Source organism: Coloeus monedula (genome assembly GCF_965178545.1).
Source record: "Coloeus monedula genome assembly, chromosome: 40".
Classification (NCBI taxonomy): domain Eukaryota; kingdom Metazoa; phylum Chordata; class Aves; order Passeriformes; family Corvidae; genus Coloeus; species Coloeus monedula.
Genome location: NC_138820.1, coordinates 1,350,450 through 1,376,048, shown reverse-complemented (window position 1 = coordinate 1,376,048; position 25,599 = coordinate 1,350,450). Strand labels below are relative to the sequence as shown.

Sequence of the window (25,599 nt, the reverse complement as noted above, 5' to 3'; positions counted from 1 at the left end):
GGGGATTTGGGGGATTTTGAGTGGATTTTGGGGGGGTTTGGGGGCGATTTGGGGGGTTCAGGGTGGATTTTGGGGTGGATTTGGGGTTTTTGGGGGGACTTGGGGTGAATTTTGGGGGGATTTGGGGGATTTTGAGTGGATTTTGGGGGGTTTTGGGGGCAGTTTGGGGTTTCAGGGTGGATTTGGGGATTTTGGGGGGATTTGGGGTTTTTTGGGGGGATTTGGGGTTTTTGGGGGGGATTTGGGGGATTTTAGGAGGCATTTGGGGTGAATTTTGGGATTTTGAGTGAATTTTGGGGGGATTTGGGGGATTTTGAGTGGATTTTGGGGGGTTTTGGGGGCGATTTGGGGGGTTCAGGGTGGATTTTGGGGTGGATTTGGGGTTTTTGGGGGGACTTGGGGTGAATTTTGGGGGGATTTGGGGGATTTTGAGTGGATTTTGGGGGGTTTTGGGGGCAGTTTGGGGTTTCAGGGTGGATTTGGGGATTTTGGGGGGATTTGGGGTTTTTTGGGGGGATGTGGGTGATTTTAGGAGGCATTTGGGGTGAATTTTGGGATTTTGGTGAATTTTGGGGGGATTTGGGGGATTTTGAGTGGATTTTGGGGGGTTTTGGGGGCGATTTGGGGGGTTCAGGGTGGATTTGGGGATTTGGGGGTGGATTTGGGGTGGATTTGGGGTTTTTTGGGGGGATTTGGGGTTTTTGGGGGGATTTGGGGGATTTTAGGAGGCATTTGGGGTGAATTTTGGGATTTTGGTGAATTTTGGGGGGATTTGGAGGATTTTGAGGGGATTTTGGGGGGTTTTGGGGGCGATTTGGGGGATTCAGGGTGGATTTGGGGTTTTTGGGGTGGATTTGGGGGATTTTTTTTGGATTTTGGGTGGATTTGGGGGATTCAGGGTGGATTTGGGATTTTTGGGATGGACTTGGGGTTTTTGGGGTGGGTTTGGGGGTAATTTTGGGGTGGATTTGGCGTTTTTGGGGTGGATTTGAGTGGTTTTTTTAGGGGCTCAGGGTGGATTTGGGGTGGATTTTTGGGATTTTTGGGGTGAATCTTGTGGGGTTTTTTGAGGGGTTTCAGGGGGGTTCTTGGGGGCTTTTGGGGGGTGCTTTTTTGGGGTGGATTCGGGGAGTTTCGGGGGTGCTTTTTTGGGGTGGATTCGGGGAGTTTTGGGTGTCCCAGGGGAGTTTTGGGATGGATTTTGGGGTGGTTTCGGGGCATTTCGGGTGGGGTTTGGGGCCTTTCTCTGCTGCGTTTTTGGGGCTCCTGCAGCCGTTTCTGGGGGTCCTGGGGGCTTTTCAGGGCCCTGAACCCATTTTTGGGGGTTCTGAACCCATTTTTGGGGTTCTTTACCCCATTTTTGGGGGTTCTGAGCCCAATTTCGGGGTTCCTGACCCCGTTCTCCCCATCCCAGCTGACTGTGAGTGCTCTCTGCTGCTGCCGGCTCTGGCCATGGCCCCTGGGGCAGCTCCTGGGGGATTTTGGGGCTCCTGACCCCATTTTTGGGGGTTCTGACCTCATTTTTGGGGGTTTTCGGGGGTCCTGAAGCAGAATTTGGGGGGTTTCGGGTCATTTTCGGGGCTCCTGATCCCGTTTTCGGGGTTCCTGAGCCCGTTTTCCCCATCCCAGCTGGCCTGTGAGTGCTCTCTGCTGCTGCCGGCGCTGGGCTGCGGCTCCTGGGGGATTTTGGGGCTCCTGACCCCATTTTTGGGGGGTTTTGGGTGTCCTGACCCCATTTTCGAGGCTCCTGAGCCCATTTTCAGGGTTCCTGACCCCATTTTCAGGGTTCTTGAGCCCGTTTTCAGGGTTCCTGACCCCGTTTTCCCCGTGCCCAGCTGGCCTGTGAGTGCTCTCTGCTGCTGCCGGCGCTGGGCCGCGGCTCCTGGGGCAGCTCCTGGGGGATTTTGGGGCTCCTGACCCCATTTTTGGGGGTTTTTGGGGCTCCTGACCCCATTTTTGAGGCTCCTGACCCCACTTTTGAGGCTCCTGACCCCAATTTTGGGGTTCCTGAGCCCGTTTTCGGGGTTCCTGACCCCGTTTTCCCCATCCCAGCTGGCCTGTGAGTGCTCTCTGCTGCTGCCGGCGCTGGGCCACGGCTCCTGGGGGATTTTGGGGCTCCTGACCCCATTTTTGGGGGGTTTTGGGTGTCCTGACCCCCTTTTCGAGGCTCCTGAGCCCATTTTCAGGGTTCCTGACCCCATTTTCGGGGTTCCTAAGCCCGTTTTTGGGGTTCCTGACCCCGTTCTCCCCATCCCAGCTGGCCTGTGAGTGCTCTCTGCTGCTGCCGGCGCTGGGCCGCGGCTCCTGGGGCAACTCCTGGGGGATTTTGGGGCTCCTGACCCCATTTTTGGGGATTTTTGGGGTTCCTGACCCCATTTTTGAGGCTCCTGACCCCACTTTTGAGGCTCCTGACCCCAATTTTGGGGTTCCTGAGCCCGTTTTTGGGGTTCCTGACCCCGTTCTCCCCATCCCAGCTGGCCTGTGAGTGCTCTCTGCTGCTGCCGGCTCTGGCCATGGCTCCTGGGGCAGCTCCTGGGGGATTTTGGGGCTCCTGACCCCATTTTTGGGGATTTTTGGGGTTCCTGACCCCATTTTTGAGGCTCCTGACCCCACTTTTGAGGCTCCTGACCCCATTTTCGGGGTTCCTGAGCCCGTTTTCGGGGTTCCTGAGCCCGTTTTCCCCATCCCAGCTGGCCTGTGAGTGCTCTCTGCTGCTGCCGGCGCTGGGCCGCAGCTCCTGGGGCAACTCCTGGGGGATTTTGGGGCTCCTGGGGTGATTCCTGGGGGTTTTTGGGTGTCCTGACCCCATTTTTGAGGCTCCTGAGCCCATTTTCGGGGTTCCTGAGCCCGTTCTCCCCATCCCCAGCTGGCCTGTGAGTGCTACGCGCTGCTGCCGGCGCTGGGCCGCGGTTTCTCGCAGGGGCTGCGGCACACGGAGTGCTGGCACCAGCAGCTGCAGGCGGTGCTGGCCACGCTGCACGGGCTGCTCGGGGCGCTCTTCGAGGGCTGCGAGACAGGTGGGCTCCTTTTGGGGGGATTTGGGGGGTCCCTGAGGGGTTTGGGGTCGTTTGGGGGGGATTTGGGATCATTTTGGGGGGATTTGGGGGGATTTGAGGGGTGCTGGCCACACTGCACGGGCTGCTCGGGGCGCTCTTCGAGGGCTGCGAGACAGGTGGGCTCCTTTTGGGGGGATTTGGGGGGATTTGGGGGGTCCCTGAGGGGTTTGGGGTCGTTTGGGGGGGATTTGGGGTCGTTTGGGGGGGATTTGGGTAGAATTTGGGGAGATTTGGGGTTGTTTTGGGGGGATTTGGGGTCATTTGGGGGGTCCCTGAGGGGTTTGGGGTCATTTGGGTTCGTTTGGGAGGGATTTGGGGTTGTTTTGGGGGGATTTGGGGTTGTTTTGGGGGGTCCCTGAGGGGTTTGGGGTCATTTGGGTTCGTCTGGGGGGGATTTAGGGTTGTTTAGGGGGGATTTGGGGTCGTTTAGGGGGGATTTGGGGTCGTTTTGGGGGGATTTGGGGGGATTTGGGGGGTGCTGGCCACGCTGCACGGGCTGCTCGGGGCGCTCTTCGAGGGCTGCGAGACAGGTGGGCTCCTTTTGGGGGGATTTGGGGGGATTTGGGGGGTCCCTGAGGGGTTTGGGGTCGTTTGGGGGGGATTTGGGATCATTTTGGGGGGATTTGGGGGGATTTGGGGGGTGCTGGCCACGCTGCACGGGCTGCTCGGGGCGCTCTTTGAGGGCTGCGAGACAGGTGGGCTCCTTTTGGGGGGATTTGGGGGGATTTGGGGGGTCCCTGAGGGGTTTGGGGTCATTTGGGGGGATTTGGGGGGATTTGGGGTCATTTGGGGGAGATTTGGGTGGAATTTGGGGGGATTTGGGGTCATTTGGGGGAGATTTGGGTGGAATTTGGGGGGATTTGGGGTCATTTGGGGAGGATTTGGGATGATTCAGGGGGATTTGGGGTTGTCTTGGGGGGCTCTGGGGGGGATTTGGGGTTGTTTGGGGGGGTTTAGGGGGGTCCCTGAGGAGTTTAGGGGGGTTTGGGGTTGTTTGAGGAGGTTTAGGGGGGGTCCCTGAAGGATTTGGGGTCATTTGGGGGGGATTTGGGGGGATTTGCAGAGGGTTTGGGGGGTTTAGGGGGGATTTGGGGGGTCCCAGTGGAGTTTGGGGTCATTTGAGGGGGATTTGGGGTTGTTTGGGGGGGATTGGGGGGGAATTAGGGGTTGTTTGAGGGGTTTTGGGGCCATTTGGGGCCATTTAGGGGATTTGAGGTTGTTTGGGGGGTTTAGGAGGGATTTGGGGGGGATTTGGGGTTGTTTGGGGGGGATTTGGGTGGAATTTGGGGGGATTTGGGGTCATTTGGGGGGGATTTGGGTGGAATTTGGGGTCATTTGGGGGGGATTTGGGTGGAATTTGGGGGGGATTTGGGGTCATTTGGGGGGGAGTTGGGTAGAATTTGGGGGGATTTGGGGTTGTTTAGGGGGGATTTGGGGTTGTTTTGGGGGTTTAGGGGGGATTTGGGGTCATTTGGGGAGGATTTGGGATGATTCAGGGGGATTTGGGGTTGTCTTGGGGGGCTCTGGGGGGGATTTGGGGTTGTTTGGGGGGGTTTAGGGGGGGGTCCCTGAAGGATTTGGGGTCATTTGGGGGGGATTTGGGGGGATTTGCAGAGGGTTTGGGGGGTTTAGGGGGGATTTGGGGGGTCCCAGTGGAGTTTGGGGTCATTTGAGGGGGATTTGGGGTTGTTTGGGGGGGATTAGGGGGGAATTAGGGGTTGTTTGAGGGGTTTTGGGGCCATTTGGGGCCATTTAGGGGATTTGAGGTTGTTTGGGGGGGGTTTAGGAGGGATTTGGGGGGGATTTGGGGGGGTCTGGAGTAGCTCAGGGTGGATTTGGGGAATCCTGGGGGGATTTGGGGTGAATTTTGGGGTAAATTTGGGGCCAATTTCAGATGAGTTTGAGCTGATTTTGGGGATAATTTTGGGCTGACTTTGGGTTCATTTTGGGGCTCATTTCGGGTGAATTCAGCCTGAATTTGAGGGCGAGTCTGGGTGAGCTTAGGATGAATTTTGGGTGCATTTGGGCTGATTTTGGGGTCTTTCCCTCCAGACCCCCTCCCCTACGAGGGGCCCGGGGTGGAGCTGCTGCTGCCCCCCCCCCAGGACGGCGACGCCGGGGGGGTCCTGACCCTGCACTCGCGATTTTCGGGGCTCTGCCGCGTCCTCAGGCTGCTCCTCAGGTACCAAAAACCCCCCAAACCCCCCCAAAACCCCCAAAAACCTGCGTTTCCACCCCGAAAAACCCAACACCACCAAAATCCCCATCGAAATCCACCCTGGGAGCCCCAAAATCCCCCCCAAATCCACCCTGGGAGCCCCAAAATCCCCCAAATCCACCCCAAAATCCACCTGAGAGCCCCAAAATCCCCCAAATTCAGCCCAGAATTCACCCGGGAGCCCCAAAATCCCCAAATTCAGCCCAAAATCCACCCCGGGAGCCCCAAAATCCCCCAAATTCAGCCCAAAATCCACCCCGGGAGCCCCAAAATCCCCCAAATTCAGCCCAGAATCCACCCGGGAGCCCCAAAATCCCCAAATTCAGCCCAGAATCCACCTGGGAGCCCCAAAATCCCCCAAATTCAGCCCAGAATCCACCCCGGGAGCCCCAAAATCCCCCAAATTCAGCCCAGAATCCACCCAGGGACCCCAAAATCCCCCAAATTCAGCCCAGAATTCACCTGGGAGCCCCAAATCCCCCAAATTCAGCCCGAAATCCACCCCAGGAGCCCCAAAATCCCCCAAATTCAGCCCAGAATCCACCCAGGGACCCCAAAATCCCCCAAATTCAGCCCAGAATCCACCTGGGAACCCCAAAATCCCCCAAATTCAGCCCAAAATTCACCTGGGAGCCCCAAAATCCCCCAAATTCAGCCCAAAATCCACCCGGGAGCCCCAAAATCCCCCAAATTCAGCCCAAAATCCACCCCGGGAGCCCCAAAATTCCCCAAATCCACCCCAAAATTCACCTGGGAGCCCCAAAATCCCCCAAATCCACCCCAAAATTCACCTGGGGGCCCCAAAATCCCCCAAATTCAGCCCAAAATCCACCCGGGAGCCCCAAAATCCCCCAAATTCAGCCCAGAATCCCCCAAATTCACCCCAAAATCCACCCCGGGAGCCCCAAAATCCCCCAAATTCAGCCCAAAATCCACCCCGGGAGCCCCAAAATCCCCCAAATCCACCCCAAAATTCACCTGGGGGCCCCCAAAATCCCCCAAATCCACCCCAAAATCCACCTGGGAGCCCCAAAATCCCCCAAATCCACCCCAAAATCCACCCCGGGAGCCCCAAAATCCCCCAAATTCAGCCCAGAATCCACCCCGGGAGCCCCAAAATCCCCCAAATTCAGCCCAGAATCCACCCCGGGAGCCCCAAAATCCCCAAATTCAGCCCAAAATCCACCCCGGGAGCCCCAAAATCCCCCAAATCCACCCCAAAATTCACCTGGGGGCCCCCAAAATCCCCAAATTCAGCCCAGCATCCACCTGGGAGCCCCAAAATCCCCCAAATTCAGCCCAAAATCCACCCCGGGAGCCCCAAAATCCCCCAAATTCAGCCCAAAATCCACCCCGGGAGCCCCAAAATCCCCCAAATTCAGCCCAAAATCCACCCCAGGAGCCCCAAAATCCCCCAAATTCAGCCCAAAATCCACCCCGGGAGCCCCAAAATCCCCCAAATTCAGCCCAGAATCCACCCCGGGAGCCCCAAAATCCCCCAAATTCAGCCCAGAATCCACCCCGGGAGCCCCAAAATCCCCCAAATCCACCCCAGAATCCACCTGGGAGCCCCAAAATCTCCCAAATCCACCCCAAAATCCACCCCGGGAGCCCCAAAATCCCCCAAATCCACCCCAAAATCCACCCCGGGAGCCCCAAAATCCCCCAAATTCAGCCCAGAATCCACCCAGGGAGCCCCAAAATCCCCCAAATTCAGCCCAAAATCCACCCCGGGAGCCCCAAAATCCCCCAAATCCACCCCAAAATTCACCTGGGAGCCCCAAAATCCCCCAAATCCACCCCAAAATTCACCTGGGAGCCCCAAAATCCCCCAAATTCAGCCCAAAATCCACCCCGGGAGCCCCGAAATCCCCCAAATTCAGCCCAGAATCCCCCAAATTCAGCCCAAAATCCACCCCAGGAGCCCCAAAATCCCCCAAATTCAGCCCAAAATCCACCCCAGGAGCCCCAAAATCCCCCAAATTCAGCCCAAAATCCACCCCGGGAGCCCCAAAATCCCCCAAATTCAGCCCAAAATCCACCTGGGATCTCCCAAAACTCCTCCCAGTCCCTCCCAGTCCCTCCCAGTCCCTCCCAGTGACCCTCTCCCCGTTCCCAGTAAGGATTTCGTGGCCCCAGTGACCGTCCCAGTTCAGGACATTCTGGACCTCGTTTGCCGCGCCCTCAACGTCACCACCAAGAACCTCGTGAGTCTCACCCCGAAAAACCCCAAAAAACCCCAAAAACCCCCCAAAAAAGCCCCAAAAAAACCGAAAAAACCTCAAAAAAGCCCCTCAAAAAAGCCCCAAAAAGAAACCCAAAACCCCCCCCCAAAAAAACCCAAAAAGACCCCAAAAAAAAACCCCCCAAAAAAACCCCAAAAAACCCCTCAAAAAAAACCCCAAAAGAAACCAAAAAAACCCCAAAAGAAACCCCCCCAAAAAAAACCCCAAAAAAACCCCTAAACCCCCCAAAAAAACCCCCAAAAACCCCAAAATCCCCCAAAAGAAACCCCAAAAAACCCAAAAAAACCCCAAAAGAAACCCCAAAAGACCCCAAAAAAACCCGCCCAAAAAAAACCCCTCAAAAAACCCCAAAAGACCCCCAAAAAAACCCCCAAAAAACCCCTCAAAAAAAACCCCAAAAGAAACCAAAAAACCCCCAAAAAACCCCAAAAGAAACCCCCCCAAAAAACCCCAACTCCCTCCCAAAAAACCAAAAACAACCGCCCAAAAAACCCCCCAAAAAAACCAAAAAGACCCCCAAAAAAACCCCCAAAAAAACCTCAAAAAGAACCCCAAAAGAAACCCAACCCCCCCAAAAAAACCCCAAAAAACCCCCAAAAGAAACCCCAAAAAACCCAAAAAAACCCCAAAAGAACCCCAAAAAGACCCCAAAAAAACCCGCCCAAAAAAAACCCCCCAAAAAACCCCAAAGAACCCCAAAAAAGCCCCTCAAAAAAACCCCAAAAAGAAACCTAAAAACCCCCCCAAAAAAACCCAAAAAGACCCCCAAAAAAACCCCCAAAAAACCCCTCAAAAAAAAACCCAAAAGAAACCAAAAAACCCCCAAAAAATCCCAAAAGAAACCCCCCCAAAAAACCCCAACTCCTCCCCAAAAAACCAAAAACAACCGCCCAAAAAACCCCCCAAAAAACCCAAAAAGACCCCCAAAAAAACCCCCAAAAAAACCTCAAAAAGAACCCCAAAAGAAACCCAACCCCCCCAAAAAAACCCCAAAAAACCCCCAAAAGAAACCCCAAAAAACCCAAAAAAACCCCAAAAGAACCCCAAAAAGACCCCAAAAAAACCCGCCCAAAAAAAACCCCAAAAAACCCCAAAGAACCCCAAAAAAGCCCCTCAAAAAAACCCCAAAAAGAAACCCAAACCCCCCCCCAAAAAAACCCAAAAAGACCCCAAAAAAACCCCCAAAAAACCCCTCAAAAAAAAACCCAAAAGAAACCAAAAAACCCCCAAAAAATCCCAAAAGAAACCCCCCCCAAAAAACCCCAACTCCCTCCCAAAAAACCAAAAACAACCGCCCAAAAAACCCCCCAAAAAACCCAAAAAGACCCCCAAAAAAACCTCAAAAAAACCCCCAAAAGAAACCCAAAACCCCCCCCAAAAAAAACCCAAAAAACCCCCAAAAGAAACCCCAAAAAACCCAAAAAAACCCCAAAAGAACCCCAAAAAGACCCCAAAAAAACCCGCCCAAAAAAAACCCCCCAAAAAACCCCAAAGAACCCCAAAAAAGCCCCTCAAAAAAACCCCAAAAAGAAACCCAAAAACCCCCCCCAAAAAAACCCAAAAAGACCCCCAAAAAAAACCCCAAAAAACCCCTCAAAAAAAACCCCAAAAGAAACCAAAAAACCCCCAAAAAATCCCAAAAGAAACCCCCCCAAAAAACCCCAACTCCTCCCCAAAAAACCAAAAACAACCGCCCAAAAAACCCCCCAAAAAACCCAAAAAGACCCCCCAAAAAAACCCCAAAAAAACCTCAAAAACAACCCCAAAAGAAACCCAACCCCCCCCCAAAAAAACCCCAAAAAAACCCCAAAAAACCCCAAAAGAAACCCAAAAAGACCCCAAAAAAAACCCCAAAAAACCCCCAAAAGAAACCCCAAAAAACCCAAAAAAACCCCAAAAGAAACCCAAAAAGACCCCAAAAAAACCCGCCCAAAAAAAACCCCCCAAAAAACCCAAAAGAACCCCAAAAAAGCCCCTCAAAAAAACCCCAAAAAGAAACCCAAAACCCCCCCCCAAAAAAACCCAAAAAGACCCCCCCAAAAACCCCCAAAAAAAACTCAAAAAAAACCCCAAAAGAAACCCAACCCCCCCCAAAAAAACCCCAAAAAAACCCCAAAAGAAACCCCAAAAAACCCCAAAAGAAACCCAAAAAGACCCCAAAAAAAAACCCCAAAAAACCCCCAAAAGAAACCCCAAAAAACCCAAAAAAACCCCAAAAGAAACCCAAAAAGACCCCAATAAAACCCGCCCAAAAAAAAACCCCCAAAAAACCCCAAAGAACCCCAAAAAAGCCCCTCAAAAAAACCCCAAAAAGAAACCTAAAAACCCCCCCAAAAAAACCCAAAAAGACCCCCACAAAAACCCCCAAAAAAACCTCAAAAAAACCCCCAAAAGAAACCCAACCCCCCCCCAAAAAAAACCCCAAAAAACCCCCAAAAGAAACCCCAAAAAACCCAAAAAACCCCAAAAGAAACCCAAAACCCCCCCCCAAAAAAACCCCAAAAACCCCCAAAAGAAACCCCAAAAAACCCAAAAAAAACCCAAAAGAAACCCAAAAAGACTCCAAAAAAACCCGCCCAAAAAAAAAAAACCCAAAAAACCCAAAAGAACCCCAAAAAAGCCCCTCAAAAAAGCCCCAAAAAGAAACCCAAACCCCCCCCAAAAAAAAACCAAAAAGACCCCCAAAAAAACCCCCAAAAAAACCTCAAAAAGAACCCCAAAAGAAACCCAACCCCCCCAAAAAAACCCCAAAAAACCCCCAAAAGAAACCCCAAAAAACCCAAAAAAACCCCAAAAGAACCCCAAAAAGACCCCAAAAAAACCCGCCCAAAAAAAACCCCCCAAAAAACCCCAAAGAACCCCAAAAAAGCCCCTCAAAAAAACCCCAAAAAGAAACCCAACCCCCCCCCCAAAAAAACCCAAAAAGACCCCAAAAAAACCCCCAAAAAACCCCTCAAAAAAAAAACCCAAAAGAAACCAAAAAACCCCCAAAAAATCCCAAAAGAAACCCCCCCAAAAAACCCCAACTCCCCCCCAAAAAACCAAAAACAACCGCCCAAAAAACCCCCCAAAAAACCCAAAAAGACCCCCAAAAAAACCCCCAAAAAAACCTCAAAAAAACCCCCAAAAGAAACCCAAAACCCCCCCCAAAAAAACCCAAAAAACCCCCAAAAGAAACCCCAAAAAACCCAAAAAACCCCAAAAGAACCCCAAAAAGACCCCAAAAAAAACCCGCCCCAAAAAAAAAACCCCAAAAAACCCAAAAGAACCCCAAAAAAGCCCCTCAAAAAAGCCCCAAAAAGAAACCCAAACCCCCCCCCAAAAAAAACCAAAAAGACCCCCAAAAAAACCCCCCCAAAAAAACCCCAAAAAACCCCTCAAAAAAACCCCAAAAGAAACCAAAAAAACCCCAAAAGAAACCCCCCCAAAAAAACCCCCAAAAAACCCCAAAACCCCCCAAAAAAACCCCCAAAAACCCCAAAATCCCCCCCAAAAACCCCCCCAAAAAAACCCAAAAAGACCCCCACAAAAACCCCCAAAAAAACCTCAAAAAAAAACCCAAAAGAAACCCAACCCCCCCCCAAAAAAAACCCAAAAAACCCCAAAAGAAACCCCAAAAAACCCCAAAAGAAACCCAAAAAGACCCCAAAAAAAAACCCCAAAAAACCCCCAAAAGAAACCCCAAAAAACCCAAAAAAACCCCAAAAGAAACCCAAAAAGACCCCAATAAAACCCGCCCAAAAAAAACCCCCCAAAAAACCCCAAAGAACCCCAAAAAAGCCCCTCAAAAAAACCCCAAAAAGAAACCCAAAAACCCCCCCCAAAAAAACCCAAAAAGACCCCCAAAAAACCCCTCAAAAAAAACCCCAAAAGAAACCAAAAAACCCCCAAAAAAACCTCAAAAAAAACCTCAAAAGAAACCCAAACCCCCCCCCAAAAAAACCCCAAAAAACCCCCAAAAGAAATCCCAAAAAACCCAAAAAAACCCCAAAAGAACCCCAAAAAGACCCCAAAAAAACCCGCCCAAAAAAAACCCCCCAAAAAACCCAAAAGAACCCCAAAAAAGCCCCTCAAAAAAACCTCAAAAAGAAACCCAAAACCCCCCCCCAAAAAAACCCAAAAAGACCCCCAAAAAAACCCCCAAAAAACCCCTCAAAAAAAAACCCAAAAGAAACCAAAAAACCCCCAAAAAATCCCAAAAGAAACCCCCCCAAAAAACCCCAACTCCTCCCCAAAAAACCAAAAACAACCGCCCAAAAAACCCCCCAAAAAACCCAAAAAGACCCCCAAAAAAACCCCCCAAAAAACCTCAAAAAGAACCCCAAAAGAAACCCAACCCCCCCAAAAAACCCCCAAAAAACCCCCAAAAGAAACCCCAAAGAACCCCAAAAAAACCCCAAAAGAACCCCAAAAAGACCCCAAAAAAACCCGCCCAAAAAAAACCCCCCAAAAAACCCCAAAGAACCCCAAAAAAGCCCCTCAAAAAAACCCCAAAAAGAAACCTAAAAACCCCCCCAAAAAAACCCAAAAAGACCCCCAAAAAAACCCCCAAAAAACCCCTCAAAAAAAACCCCAAAAGAAACCAAAAAACCCCAAAAAAACCCCAAAAGAAACCCCCCCAAAAAACCTCAAAAAAACCCCAACTCCCCCCCAAAAAACCAAAAACAACCGCCCAAAAAACCCCCCAAAAAACCCCAAAACCCCCCAAAAAAAACCCCAAAAACCCCAAAAAAACCCCCCAAAAACCCCCAAAATCCTCCCAAAAAAAACCCCCCAAAAATCCCCCCGAAAAACCCCGGAAAAAAACCCAAAAAAACCCAAAAAAAACCCCAAAAAATCCCAAAAGAAACCCACCCAAAACCCCCAAAATCCTCCCAAAAAAAAAAACCCCAAAAATCCCCCCCGAAAAGCCCCCAAAAAAACCCCAAAAAAACCCCAAAACCCCCCCAAAAAAAACCCCAAAAAACCCCCCAAAAAAACCCCAAAACGTCAAAAAACCCTTAAAAAAAAACAAAAAAAAAACCCCAAAAAACCCCAAAAAACCCCCAAAAACTCCCCCCAAAAAACCCCTAAACCCCCCCAAAAAACCCCCAAATTCCCAAAACCTCTTAAAAAACCCCCAAATCCTCTCATAATCAGCCCAAAAACCCCCAAAATTCACCCAACCCCCCCCCCCAAAAAACCAAAATTCTGCCAAAAAAACCTCCCCAAAACCCCTTAAAAAAACCCCAAATCAGCGCAAAAACCCCCAAAATTCACCCAAAAACCTCCCCAAAAAACCCCCCCCAAAAATAAAAAAAAACCGAACCAAAAAAACCCCAAAATCCGCAGTCCCTACTGGTCCATACTGGTCCATACTGGTCCGTACCGGTCCGTACCGGTCCGTAGTGGTCCGTACCGGTCCGTACTGGTCTATACTGGTGTATACTGGTCTATACTGGTCCATACTGGTCCGTACTGGTCCGTACCGGTCCGTACTGGTCCATACTGGTCTGTACTGGTCCGTACTGGACTATACTGGTCTGTACTGGTCCATACTGGTCTGTACCGGTCCGTGCTGGTCCATACTGGTCTGTACTGGTCCATACTGGTCCGTACCGGTCCGTACTGGTCCGTACTGGTCCATACCGGTCCATACTGGTCCGTACTGGTCCGTACTGGTCCATACTGGCTCATACCGGTCCGTACTGGTCCGTACTGGTCCGTACTGGTCCATACTGGCTCATACCGGTCTGTACTGGTCCGTACTGGTCCATACTGGCTCATACCGGTCCGTACCGGTCTGTACTGGTCCATACTGGTCCGTAATGGTCCGTACTGGTCCGTGCCGGTCCGTACTGGACTATACTGGTCTGTAGCGGTCCATACGGGTCCGTACTGGTCCGTATTTGTCCGTACCGGTCTGTACTGGTCCATACTGGTCCGTACAGGTCCGTACCGGTCCATACTGGTCCATACTGGTCCGTATTGGTCCGTACCGGTCTGTACTGGTCCATACTGGTCTGTACCGGTCCGTACCAGTCCGTACCGGTCCATACTGGTCTGTACTGGTCCGTACTGGTCTATACTGGTCCATACTGGTCCGTGCTGGTCTGTGCCGGTCCGTACCGGTCCGTACCGGTCCGTACTGGTCCGTGCTGGTCCGTGCTGGTCCGTGCTGGTCCGTACCGGTCCGTACTGGTCCATACCGGTCTGTACTGGTCCATACTGGTCTATACTGGTCCATACTGGTCTATACTGGTCCGTACTGGTCCGTGCTGGTCCGTGCCAGTCTGTACTGGTCTGTACTGGTCCGTGCTGGTCCGTACTGCTCTATACTGGTCTATACTGGTCTATACTGGTCCGTACTGGTCCGCACTGGTCTATACTGGTCCATACTGGTCCGTACTGGTCCATACTGGTCCGTACTGATCCGTACCAGTCTGTACTGGTCCGTACTGGTCCGTACCGGTCTGTACCGGTCTATACTGGTCTATACTGGTCTATACTGGTCCATACTGGTCCGTACTGGTCCATACTGGTCAGTACTGGTCCATACTGGTCCGTACCGGTCCATACTGGTCTATACTGGTCCGTACTGGTCTATACTGGTCTATACTGGTCCGTACTGGTCCGTACTGGTCCATACTGGTCTATACTGGTCCGTACTGGTCCATACTGGTTTGTACTGGTGTCCCCCCAGAGCTGGTTCGGGGAGGGGCCCCTCCGGGGGCTGCTGCTGCCCCAGGTGCACCTGGACGCGCTGGACGTGCTGGGAGCGCTGGTGCTGGCGTGAGACTGGGAGCACTGGGAGCACTGGGAGGGACTGGGAGGGACTGGGAGGGACTGGGAGGGACTGGGAGGGAACTGGGAGGGACTGGGAGGGACTGGGAGGGAACTGGGATGGACTGGAAGGGACTGGGAGGGAACTGGGAGGGACTGGGAGGGAACTGGGGGGGGACTGGGAGGGACTGGGAGGGACTGGGGACGCTCAGGGGGTTCCGGGAGGGATTTTGGGGGATTTCAGGTGAATTTTGGGCGATTTTGGGGGGATTTGGGGGCATTTCGGGTGAATTTGGGGGGATTTTGGGGGGATTTGGGTGAATTTTGGGGGATTTTGGGTGGATTTTGGGAGATTTTGGGTGAATTTTGGGCGATTTTGGGGGGATTTGGGGGCATTTTGGGTGAATTTTGGGGGATTTTGGGGCATTTTGGGTGAATTTTGGGGGATTTTGGGTGGATTTGGGTGGATTTTGGGGTGTTCCATGTGGATTTTGGGGGATTTTGGGTGGATTTTGGGAGATTTTGGGTGAATTTTGGGTGGATTTTGGTGGCTTTTGGGTGGATTTTGGGGCATTTTGGGTGGATTTGGAGGGATTTCTGTCCCCCCCAGGTGCGGGGCCCGTCTCGTGCGCTGGGGGTCCCTCCTGGGGTGGATTTTGGGGCATTTTGGGGGGATTTTGGGGCATTTTGGGTGGATTTGGAGGGATTTCTGTCCCCCCCAGGTGCGGGGCCCGTCTCGTGCGCTGGGGGTCCCTCCTGGGGTGGATTTTGGGGCATTTTGGGGGGATTTTGGGGCATTTTGGGTGGATTTGGAGGGATTTCTGTCCCCCCCAGGTGCGGGGCCCGTCTCGTGCGCTGGGGGTCCCTCCTGGGGGGGATTTTGGGGCATTTTGGGTGGATTTGGAGGGATTTCTGTCCCCCCCAGGTGCGGGGCCCGTCTCGTGCGCTGGGGGTCCCTCCTGGGGGGGATTTTGGGGCATTTTGGGTGGATTTGGAGGGATTTCTGTCCCCCCCAGGTGCGGGGCCCGTCTCGTGCGCTGGGGGTCCCTCCTGGGGGGGATTTTGGGGCATTTTGGGTGGATTTGGAGGGATTTCTGTCCCCCCCAGGTGCGGGGCCCGTCTCGTGCGCTGGGGGTCCCTCCTGGGCCGCCTCTTCCCGCAGGTCCTGAGCTCCTGGAGCGGCCCCCGGGATCCCCCCCCCGGGCAGGAGAGACCCTTCGGGTGAGGGGGGACCCCAAAAACGGGAAAAGGGGCCCAAAAATGGGGAGAGGGACCCCGAAAATGGGAAAAGGGACCCCAAAAATGGGGAGAGGGACCCGAAAAATGGGGAAAGGGACTCAAAAATGGGGAAAGGGACCCGAAAAATGGGGAAAGGGACTCAAAAATGGGGAAAGGGACCCGAAAATGGGGAAAGGGACCCCGAAAATGGGGAAAGGGACTCAAAAAATGGGGAAAGGGACTCAAAAATGGGAAGAGGGACCCCAAAAATGGGGAGAGGGACCCAAAAATGGGGAGAGGGACCCCGAAAATGGGGAAAGGGACCCAAAAATGGGAAAGGGACTCAAAAAATGGGGAAAGGGACTCAAAAATGGGGAAAGGGACCCGAAAATGGGAAGAGGGACCCCAAAAATGGGGAAAGGGACCCAAAAATGGGGAAAGGGACCCGAAAATGGGGAGAGGGACCCAAAAATGGGGAGAGGGACCCCAAAAATGGGGAGAGGGACCCCAAAAATGGGGAGAGGAACCCAAAAATGGGAAAAGGGACCCAAAAATGGGGAAAGGGACCCCAAAAATGGGGAGAGGGACCCAAAAATGGGGAAAGGGACCCGAAAATGGGGAAAGGGACCCCAAAATGGGGAAAGGGACCCCAAAAATGGGGAAAGGGACTCAAAAATGGGAAAAGCGACCCCGAAAATGGGGAAAGGGACCCAAAAATGGGGAAAGGGACCCGAAAATGGGGAAAGGGACTCAAAAATGGGGAAAGGGACCCAAAAAATGGGGAAAGGGACCCGAAAATGGGGAAAGGGACCCAAAAATGGGGAAAGGGACCCAAAAAATGGGGAGAGGGACCCAAAAATGGGGAAAGGGACCCAAAAATGGGGAAAGGGACCCAAAAAATGGGGAAAGGGACCCGAAAATGGGGAAAGGGACCCAAAAATGGGGAAAGGGACCCAAAAATGGGGAAAGGGACCCAAAAATGGGGAAAGGGACTCAAAAAATGGGGAGAGGGACCCAAAAATGGGGAAAGGGACTCAAAAAATGGGGAGAGGGGCCCGAAAATGGGGAAAGGGACTCAAAAAATGGGGAAAAGGACCCAAAAATGGGGAAAGGGACTCGAAAATGGGGAAAGGGACCCAAAAATGGGGGAAGGGACCCCAAAAATGGGAAAGGGACCCAAAAATGGGGAAAGGGACCCAAAAATGGGGAAAGGGACCCAAAAATGGGGAAATTCAGTTTTGGGTGATTTTGGGCTCATTTGGGGCTTTTTGGGGTGGTTTTTGGGGTGGTTTTGGGGGTTTTGGGGGTTTTTGGGGTGGTTTTGGGGTTTTTGGGGTCCCTGAATCCGTTTTTGGGGTCCCCAGGGCGGTGCAGAGCCGCCTGTGCCGGGTTTGGGGGGAGGTTTGGGGTTTTTTGGGGTTTTTTTTGGTTTTTTTGGTGGTTTTGTGTCCTGGGGGTTTCTGGGGTGGTTTTTGGGGTTTTGGGGGGTTTTTGGGGTGGTTTTGGGGTTTTTGGGGTCCCTGAATCCGTTTTTGGGGTCCCCAGGGCGGTGCGGAGCCGCCTGTGCCGGGTTTGGTGGAGTTTTGGGGGTTTTTGGGGTTTTTTTTGGCATTTTTGTGTCCTGGGGTGGTTTTGGGGGTTTTTGGGGTGGTTTTGGGGGTTTTTGGGGTGGTTTTGGGGGGTTTTTGGGGTCCCTGAATCCGTTTTTGGGGTCCCCAGGGCGGTGCGGAGCCGCCTGTGCCGGGTTTGGTGGAGTTTTGGGGTTTTTTTTGGGCTTTTTTGGCATTTTTGTGTTCTGGGGGGGTTTTTGGGGTGGTTTTGGGGGTTTTTGGGGTGGTTTTGGGGGGTTTTTGGGGTCCCTGAATCCGTTTTTGGGGTCCCCAGGGCGGTGCGGAGCCGCCTGTACCAGGTGCTGGAGCTGTGGGTGCAGGTGGCGGGCGCAGCCTCGGGGATCCTGCAGGGCCCCGGGACCCCCAACGAGGTCCTCCTGGCCCACCTGATCAGCGACATCTCCCCCCCCTCTGAGGGGGCCAAGGTGACGCCAAAACCGCCCTTTTTCACCCCAAAACCTTCCCCCGATCCCAAAATACCCCTGGACCCACAAATTCCCCTCCCAAATTGCCCCCGACTCCCCCTGAACCCCCAAATCTCCCCCCCCCAAATCCCCAAATTTCTCCCCCAGACCCCCCAAATTCCTCCCCAAATCTCCCTGGACCCCAAATTTCCTCCCCAAAATCGCCCCTGACCCCCCCTGACCCCCCCTTTTCCCGCAGCTCCGGGCGGAGCCCAAACCCAGCGCCCCCAAAAGGCCCAAATTGGGGGAGGGTCCCGAGGGGCCCCCCCTGCACCGCAAAGGGGAACCCGCGGCCAACAGCGACACCTGCGCGGCTGCCCTGGCAGGTACAGCCCCAAAAACCCCTGAAGTCACCCCAAAACCGGCCCGGGACCCCCAAAAATGGACTCGGGACCCCTGAAAACCCTGAAAACCGTCCTGAATTACCCCAAAATCGACCTGAAATCACCCCAAAAACGATCTGTGAACCCCAAAAATGGACTCGGGAACCCCAAAAACCCCCTGAAGTCACCCCAAAAATGACCCAGGACCCCCAAAAATGACCCGGGAACCCCAAAAACCCCCTGAAATCACCCCAAAAATGATCTGAGAACCCCAAAAATCGACTCAGGACCGCTGAAAACCCCTAAAACCGCCCCGAATTACCCCAAAATTGACCTCAAATCACCCCAAAAACGACCTGGGAACCCCAAAAATCAACTCGGGGCCCTGGAAAAGCCCCAAAATCCCCTTGAATTACCCCAAAAACAGCCCAGGAGCCCCAAAAATCGACTCGGGAGCCCCAAAACCCCCCTGAAGTCACCCCAAAAATGACCTGGGAACCCCAAAAATCGACTCAGGACTGCTGAAAACCCCCCAAATTCCCCAAAATCACCCCAAAAACTGCCCCAGGTCGGACTAGGGAACTCCAAAAATCAACTCGGGACCCCCAAAATCAACCCAGGGACCCCAAAATGTCCCCAAAATCCCCCTGGGAACCCCAAAATCAACCCTGGGACCCCAAAATGTCCCCAAACCACCCCAAAGCAGCCGGGGAACCCCAAAAATCAACCCAGGACCCCCCAAAATCACCCCAAATCCACCTTGGGACCCCCAAAATCAACCCTGGGACCCCAAAAATTCACCCAGGACCCCCCAAAAAGCCCAAAATCCACCTTGGGACCCCCAAAATCCACCTTGGGACTCCCTCAAATCAACCCAGGACCCCCCAAAATGCCCCAAAATCCACCTGGGAACCCCAAAATGCCCCCAAATCCACCTGGGAACCCCAAAATCAACCCTGGGACCCCAAAAATTCACCCAGGACCCCCCAAAATCACCCCAAATCCACCTTGGGACCCCCAAAATCAACCCTGGGACCCCAAAAATTCACCCAGGACCCCCCAAAATCCACTTTGGGACCCCAAAAATTCACCCAGGACCCCCCAAAATCACCCCAAATCCACCTTGGGACCCCCAAAATCCACTTTGGGACCCCAAAAATTCAACCCAGGACCCCCCAAAAAGCCCAAAATCCACCTTGGGACCCCCAAAATCCACCTTGGGACTCCCTCAAATCAACCCAGGACCCCCCAAAATGCCCCAAAATCCACCTGGGAACCCCAAAATGCCCCCAAATCCACCTGGGAACCCCAAAATCAACCCTGGGACCCCAAAAATTCACCCAGGACCCCCCAAAATCCACTTTGGGACCCCAAAAATTCACCCAGGACCCCCCAAAATCCACTTTGGGACCCCAAAAATTCAACCCAGGACCCCCCAAAAAGCCCAAAATCCACCTTGGGAACCCCAAAATCAACCCTGGGACCCCAAAAATCAACCCAGGACCCCCCAAAATCACCCAAAATCCACCTTGGGACCCCCAAAATCCATTTTGGGACCTCAAAAATCAACCCAGGACCCCAAAATCACCCAAAATCCACCTTGGGACCCCCCCAAATCAACCCAGGACCCCCCAAAATGCCCCAAAATCCACCTGGGAACCCCAAAATGCCCCCAAATCCACCTGGGAACCCCAAAATCAACCCTGGGACCCCAAAAATTCACCCAGGACCCCCTAAAATCCACTTTGGGACCCCCAAAATCCACTTTGGGACCCCAAAAATTCACCCAGGACCCCCCAAAATCACCCAAAATCCACCTTGGGACCCCCCCAAATCAACCCAGGACCCCCAAAATCACCCCAAATCCACCTTGGAACCCCAAAAGTTAACCCAGGACCCCCCAAAAAGCCCAAAATCCACCTTGGGACCCCCAAAATCAACCCTGGGACCCCAAAAATTCACCCAGAACCCCCCAAAATGCCCCAAAATCCACCTGGGAACCCCAAAATCAACCCTGGGACCCCAAAAATTCACCCAGAACCCCCCAAAATCACCCAAAATCCACCTTGGGACCCCAAAATCAACCCAGGACCCCCCAAAATGCCCCAAAATCCACCTGGGAACCCCAAAATCAACCCAGGACCCCCAAAATCAACCCTGGGACCCCAAAAATTCACCCAGGACCCCCCAAAATCACCCCAAATCCACCTTGGGACCCCCCAAATCCCCCCCAAACCTTCCTAAAACCCCCAAATCCCCCCTGGGAGCCCCAAAATTGCCCCAGGGAGGGGTCAGGGTTGGGGGAGGGGTCCCCAAAATTCACCTCCCCCCCCCCAATTTTGGGGTTCCCCCCCAGCCCTGCGCAGGATCCTCCTCACGGGGGGGCCCCTGATCAAGGAGGAGACGCACCGGGTGAGGCGGGGGGGATTTGGGGGGATTTGGGGGGATTTTGGGATTTTGGGGGGATTTTGGGGGATTTGGGGAGATTTGGGGGGATTTGGGGGGAGATTTGGGGAGATTTTGGGGGATTTTGGGAGGGATTTTGGGATTTTGGAAGGATTTGGGGGAGATTTTGGGAGGGATTTTGGAGAGATTTGGGGATTTTGGGAGATTTGGGGGAGATTTGGGGGGGGATTTGGGGGATTTTGGGGGATTTTGGGAGGGATTTTGGGATTTTGGAAGGATTTGGGGGATTTTGGGGGGGATTTGGGGAGATTTTGGAGAGATTTGGGGAGATTTTGGGAGATTTGGGGGAGATTTGGGGGGATTTTGGGGGGATTTGGGGGATTTTGGGGGGATTTTGGGGGATTTGGGGAGGGATTTTGGGGGGATTTTGGGATTTTGGAAGGATTTGGGGGATTTTGGGGGGGATTTGGGGAGATTTTGGGAGGGATTTTGGAGAGATTTGGGGATTTTGGGAGATTTGGGGGAGATTTGGGGGGGGATTTGGGGGATTTTGGGGGATTTTGGGAGGGATTTTGGGATTTTGGAAGGATTTGGGGGATTTTGGGGGGGATTTGGGGAGATTTTGGAGAGATTTGGGGAGATTTTGGGAGATTTGGGGTAGATTTGGGGGGATTTTGGGGGGATTTGGGGGATTTTGGGGGGATTTTGGGGGATTTGGGGGAGATTTTGGGGGGATTTGGGGAGATTTGGGGAGATTTTGGGGGATTTTGGGAGGGATTTTGGGGGGATTTTGGGATTTTGGGGGGGATTTGGGGGATTTTGGGAGGGATTTTGGAGAGATTTGGGGATTTGGGGGAGATTTGGGGGATTTTGGGGGGATTTGGGGGAGATTTGGGGGGATTTTGGGAGAGATTTTGGGAGATTTGGGGGGGGATTTGGAGGGATTTTGGGGGGATTTGGGGGAGATTTGGGGAGATTTGGGGGAGATTTGGGGGATTTTGGGGGGATTTGGGGAGATTTGGGGAGATTTTGGGATTTGGGGGGGATTTGGGGAGATTTGAGGAGGTTTGGGAGATTTGGGGGGGATTTGGGGGATCTTGGGGGATTTTGGGGGGATTTGGGGAGATTTGGGGGAGATTTTGGGGAGATTTTGGGGGGATTTTGGAGAGATTTGGGGATTTGGGGAGATTTGGGGGGGATCTTGGGGGATTTGGGGGAGATTTGGGGGGATTTTGGGGGGATTCGGGGATTTTGGGGGGATCTGGGGGGGATTTGGGGGGTCTGGAGGAATTTTTAGGAAGGATTTTGGGGGGTCCTGGGCAATTTTGGGGGGATTTGGGAGATTTTGGGGGGGTTTTGGGGGGGTTTTTTGGTCTCTAATTCTCATTTTTTTGGCTCCAACCCCCACTTTCCCATCTCCCCCATCTCCAACCCCCATTTTCGGGCTCTCACCCCCATTTTTTTGGCTCTAATTCCCATTTTTTCATCTCTAACCCCCATTTTTTGGTCTATAATTCCCATTTTTTGGTCTATAACCCCTATTTTTTGGTCTCTGACCCCCATTTTTGGTCTATATATTCCCACTTTCTCGTCTCTAACCCCCATTTTTGGTCTCTAACCCCCATTTTTTGGTCTATATATACCCATTTTTTTGGCTCTCACCCCCATTTTTTGGTCTCTAACCCCCATTTTCTCATCTCCAACCCCCATTTTTTTGGCTCCAATCCCCACTTTCCCATCTCCCCCATCTCTAACCCCCATTTTTTTGGCTCTCACCCCCATTTTTCAATCCCCAACCCCCATTTCTCATCCCCAACCCCCATTTTTGGTCTCCAACCCCCATTTCTCATCTCTAACCTCCATTTTTCAATCCCCAACCCCCATTTTCTCATCCCCAACCCCCATTTTCTCGTCTCTAACTCCCATTTTTCAATCTCTCACCCCCATTTTTGGTCTCCAACCCCCATTTTCCCATCCCCAACCCCCATTTCTCAATCCCCAACCCCCATTTTTGGTCTCCAACCCCCATTTTCCCATCCCCAACCCCCATTTCTCAATCCCCAACCCCCATTTCCCATCCCCAACCCCCATTTTCCCATCCCCAACCCCCATTTTTCAATCTCTAACCCCCATTTCTCAATCCCCAACCCCCATTTTCTCATCCCCAACCCCCATTTCCCATCCCCAACCCCCATTTCTCATCCCCAACCCCCATTTTCCCATCCCCAACCCCCATTTCTCATCCCCAACCCCCATTTTCCCATCCCCAACCCCCATTTCTCATCCCCAACCCCCATTTTCCCATCCCCAACCCCCATTTCTCATCCCCAACCCCCACTTTCCCATCTCCCCCATCCCCAACCCCCATTTCCCATCCCCAACCCCCATTTCCCATCCCCAACCCCCATTTTCCCGGCTCCAACCCCCATTTCTCATCCCCAACCCCCATTTTTGGTCCCCAACCCCCATTTTCCCATCCCCAACCCCCATTTCCCATCCCCAACCCCCATTTTCCCATCCCCAACCCCCATTTCTCATCCCCAACCCCCATTTTTCAACCCCCATTTTTCAATCTCCAACCCCCATTTTCTCATCTCCAACCCCCATTTTTGGTCTCCAACCCCCATTTTTCCATCCCCAACCCCCATTTCTCACCCCCAACCCCCATTTTCTCATCTCCAACCCCCACTTTCCCATCTCCCCCATCCCCAACCCCCATTTTCTCATCCCCAACCCCCATTTTTCCATCCCCAACCCCCATTTCCCATCCCCAACCCCCATTTCCCACCCCCAACCCCCATTTCCCATCCCCAACCCCCATTTCCCATCCCCAACCCCCATTTCTCAATCCCCAACCCCCACTTTCCCATCTCCCCCACCCCCAACCCCCATTTCCCATCCCCAACCCCCATTTTCCCATCCCCAACCCCCATTTTTGGTCTCCAACCCCCATTTTCCCATCCCCAACCCCCATTTTTCAACCCCCATTTTCTCATCCCCAACCCCCATTTTTCAACCCCCATTTCCCACCCCCAACCCCCATTTCCCATCCCCAACCCCCATTTTCCCATCCCCAACCCCCATTTTTGGTCTCCAACCCCCATTTTCCCATCCCCAACCCCCATTTTTCAACCCCCATTTTCCCATCCCCAACCCCCATTTTCCCATCCCCAACCCCCATTTCCCACCCCCAACCCCCATTTTCTCATCCCCAACCCCCACTTTCCCATCTCCCCCACCCCCAACCCCCATTTTCCCGGCTCCAACCCCCATTTCCCATCCCCAACCCCCATTTTCCCACCCCCAACCCCCATTTTCTCGTCTCCAACCCCCATTTTCCCGGCTCCAACCCCCACTTTCCCATGTCCCCCGTCTCTGACCCGGCTCTGTCTGCCCCCGGCAGCGCCTGACGGAGCTCTTGGTGCCGCTGGCGCTGCGCTTGCCCCCCGAGCCGCCCTCGGTTGCCGCCGCGGGGTCCCCGTTTGCCAGCGCCCGCTGCCGGGGGGGGCTCTACGGGGTCCTGCTGGCGCTGCTGCTGAGCCCCCCCCCCGGCGCCGCGCCCCCCCTGCACTGCGCCCTGCGCGCCTTCGCCCGCGGCCAGAGCGACCCCGACGTGCAGGTGAGCCTGCCCCAGAGAGCCCCAAAACCTCCCGCAGTTACCCCGAAACCGCCCCAAAAAACCTCCTGGAGTTACCCCAGAATATCCTCGAAAACCTCCCGCAGTTACCCCGAAACCGCCCCAAAAAACCTCCCGGAGTTACCCCAGAATATCCTCGAAAACCTCCCGCAGTTACCCCGAAATATCCTCGAAAACGTCCCGCAGTTACCCCGAAATCGCCCCAAAACCCTCCCGCAGTTACCCCGAAATTGCCCCAAAAAACCTCCCGCAGTTACCCCGAAATATCCTCGAAAACGTCCCGGAGTTACCCCGAAATCGCCCCAAAAACCTCCCGCAGTTACCCCGAAATATCCTCGAAAACGTCCCGCAGTTACCCCGAAATCGCCCCAAAAACGCCCCGGAGTTACCCCGAAATATCCTCGAAAACGTCCCGGAGTTACCCCAAAATCCCCCCCAGGACCCCTCAGAACCCCCAAATCCCCCCCGGAACCTCCCTGCAGACCCCAAACCCCCCTCAAATCCCCCCCAGACCCCTCAAATCTCCCCCAGATCCCCCCAAATCTCCCCCAAATTCCCCCAAATCTCCCCCAGACCCCCTGAGACCCCTCAAATCTCCCCCAGACCCTCCCAAATCCCCCTCAGGACCCCCCCAGGACCCCCTCAGACCCCTCAAATCTCCCCCAAATCCTCCCAAATCCCCCCCAGGATCCCCTGAGACCCCTCAAATCTCCCCCAGATCCCCCCAGGACCCCCTCAGACCCCCCCAAATCCCCCCCCAATCCCTCCAGATCTTCCCCAGAGCCCCCCAAATCTCCCCCAGGACCCCCAAATCTCCCCCAAATCCCCCCAGACCCCCTGAGACCCCTCAAATCTCCCCCAAACCCCCCCAAATCCCCCCCTAATCCCCCCAAATCCCCCTCAGATCCCCCCAAATCCCCCCCAAATCTCCCCAAATCTCCCCCAGAGCCTCCCAAATCCCCCTCAGACCCTTCAAATCTCCCCCAAATCTCCCCCAGACCCTCCCAAATCCCCCTCAGGACCCCCCCAGGACCCCCTCAGACCCCTCAAATCTCCCCCAAATCCTCCCAAATCTCCCCCAAATCCCCCCCAAATCTCCCCCAGACCCCCTCAGACCCCCCCAAATCTCCCCCAGGACCCGAGACCCCCCAAATCTCCCCCAAATTCCCCCCTAATCCCCCCCTAATCCCCCCCAAATCTCCCCCAGAGCCTCCCAAATCCCTCTCAGCCCCCCCAAATCTCCCCCAGGACCCCCTCAGCCCCCCCAAATCTCCCCCAGACCCCCTGAGACCCCTCAAATCTCCCCCAAATCCCCCCAAATCTCCCCCAGGACCCCCTCAGACCCCTCAAATCTCCCCCAAATCCCCCTCAGGACCCCCTCAGACCCCCCCAAATCCCCCCCTAATCCCTCCAGATCTTCCCCAGAGCCCCCCAAATCTCCCCCAGACCCCCCAAATCTCCCCCAAATCCCCCCAAATCTCCCCCAGAGCCTCCCAAATCCCCCTCAGACCCCTCAAATCTCCCCAAAACCCCCCCAAATCCCCCCCTAATCCCGCCAAATCTCCCCCAGACCCCCTGAGACCCCTCAAATCTCCCCCAAATCCCCCTCAGGACCCCCTCAGACCCCCCCAAATCCCCCCCTAATCCCTCCAGATCTTC

General features: G+C 53.8%; 1 protein-coding gene across 4 annotated transcripts in view; it reads left to right on the top strand.

Moving 5' to 3' along the window:
- The window catches only part of PELP1 (proline, glutamate and leucine rich protein 1), a 44,035-nt gene that overhangs the window by 14,110 nt on the left and 4,326 nt on the right, over positions 1-25,599 (top strand). For all 4 annotated transcript variants that reach the window (XM_082300513.1, XM_082300512.1, XM_082300511.1 and 1 more), the window contains 9 exons: positions 2,867-3,017; positions 5,109-5,238; positions 7,394-7,481; positions 14,203-14,291; positions 15,390-15,503; positions 17,385-17,535; positions 17,774-17,900; positions 20,254-20,309; positions 23,707-23,922. In XM_082300513.1, coding sequence (XP_082156639.1) covers positions 2,867-3,017; positions 5,109-5,238; positions 7,394-7,481; positions 14,203-14,291; positions 15,390-15,503; positions 17,385-17,535; positions 17,774-17,900; positions 20,254-20,309; positions 23,707-23,922 — 1,122 coding nt within the window. The remainder of the gene's footprint in view (positions 1-2,866; positions 3,018-5,108; positions 5,239-7,393; positions 7,482-14,202; positions 14,292-15,389; positions 15,504-17,384; positions 17,536-17,773; positions 17,901-20,253; positions 20,310-23,706; positions 23,923-25,599) is intronic.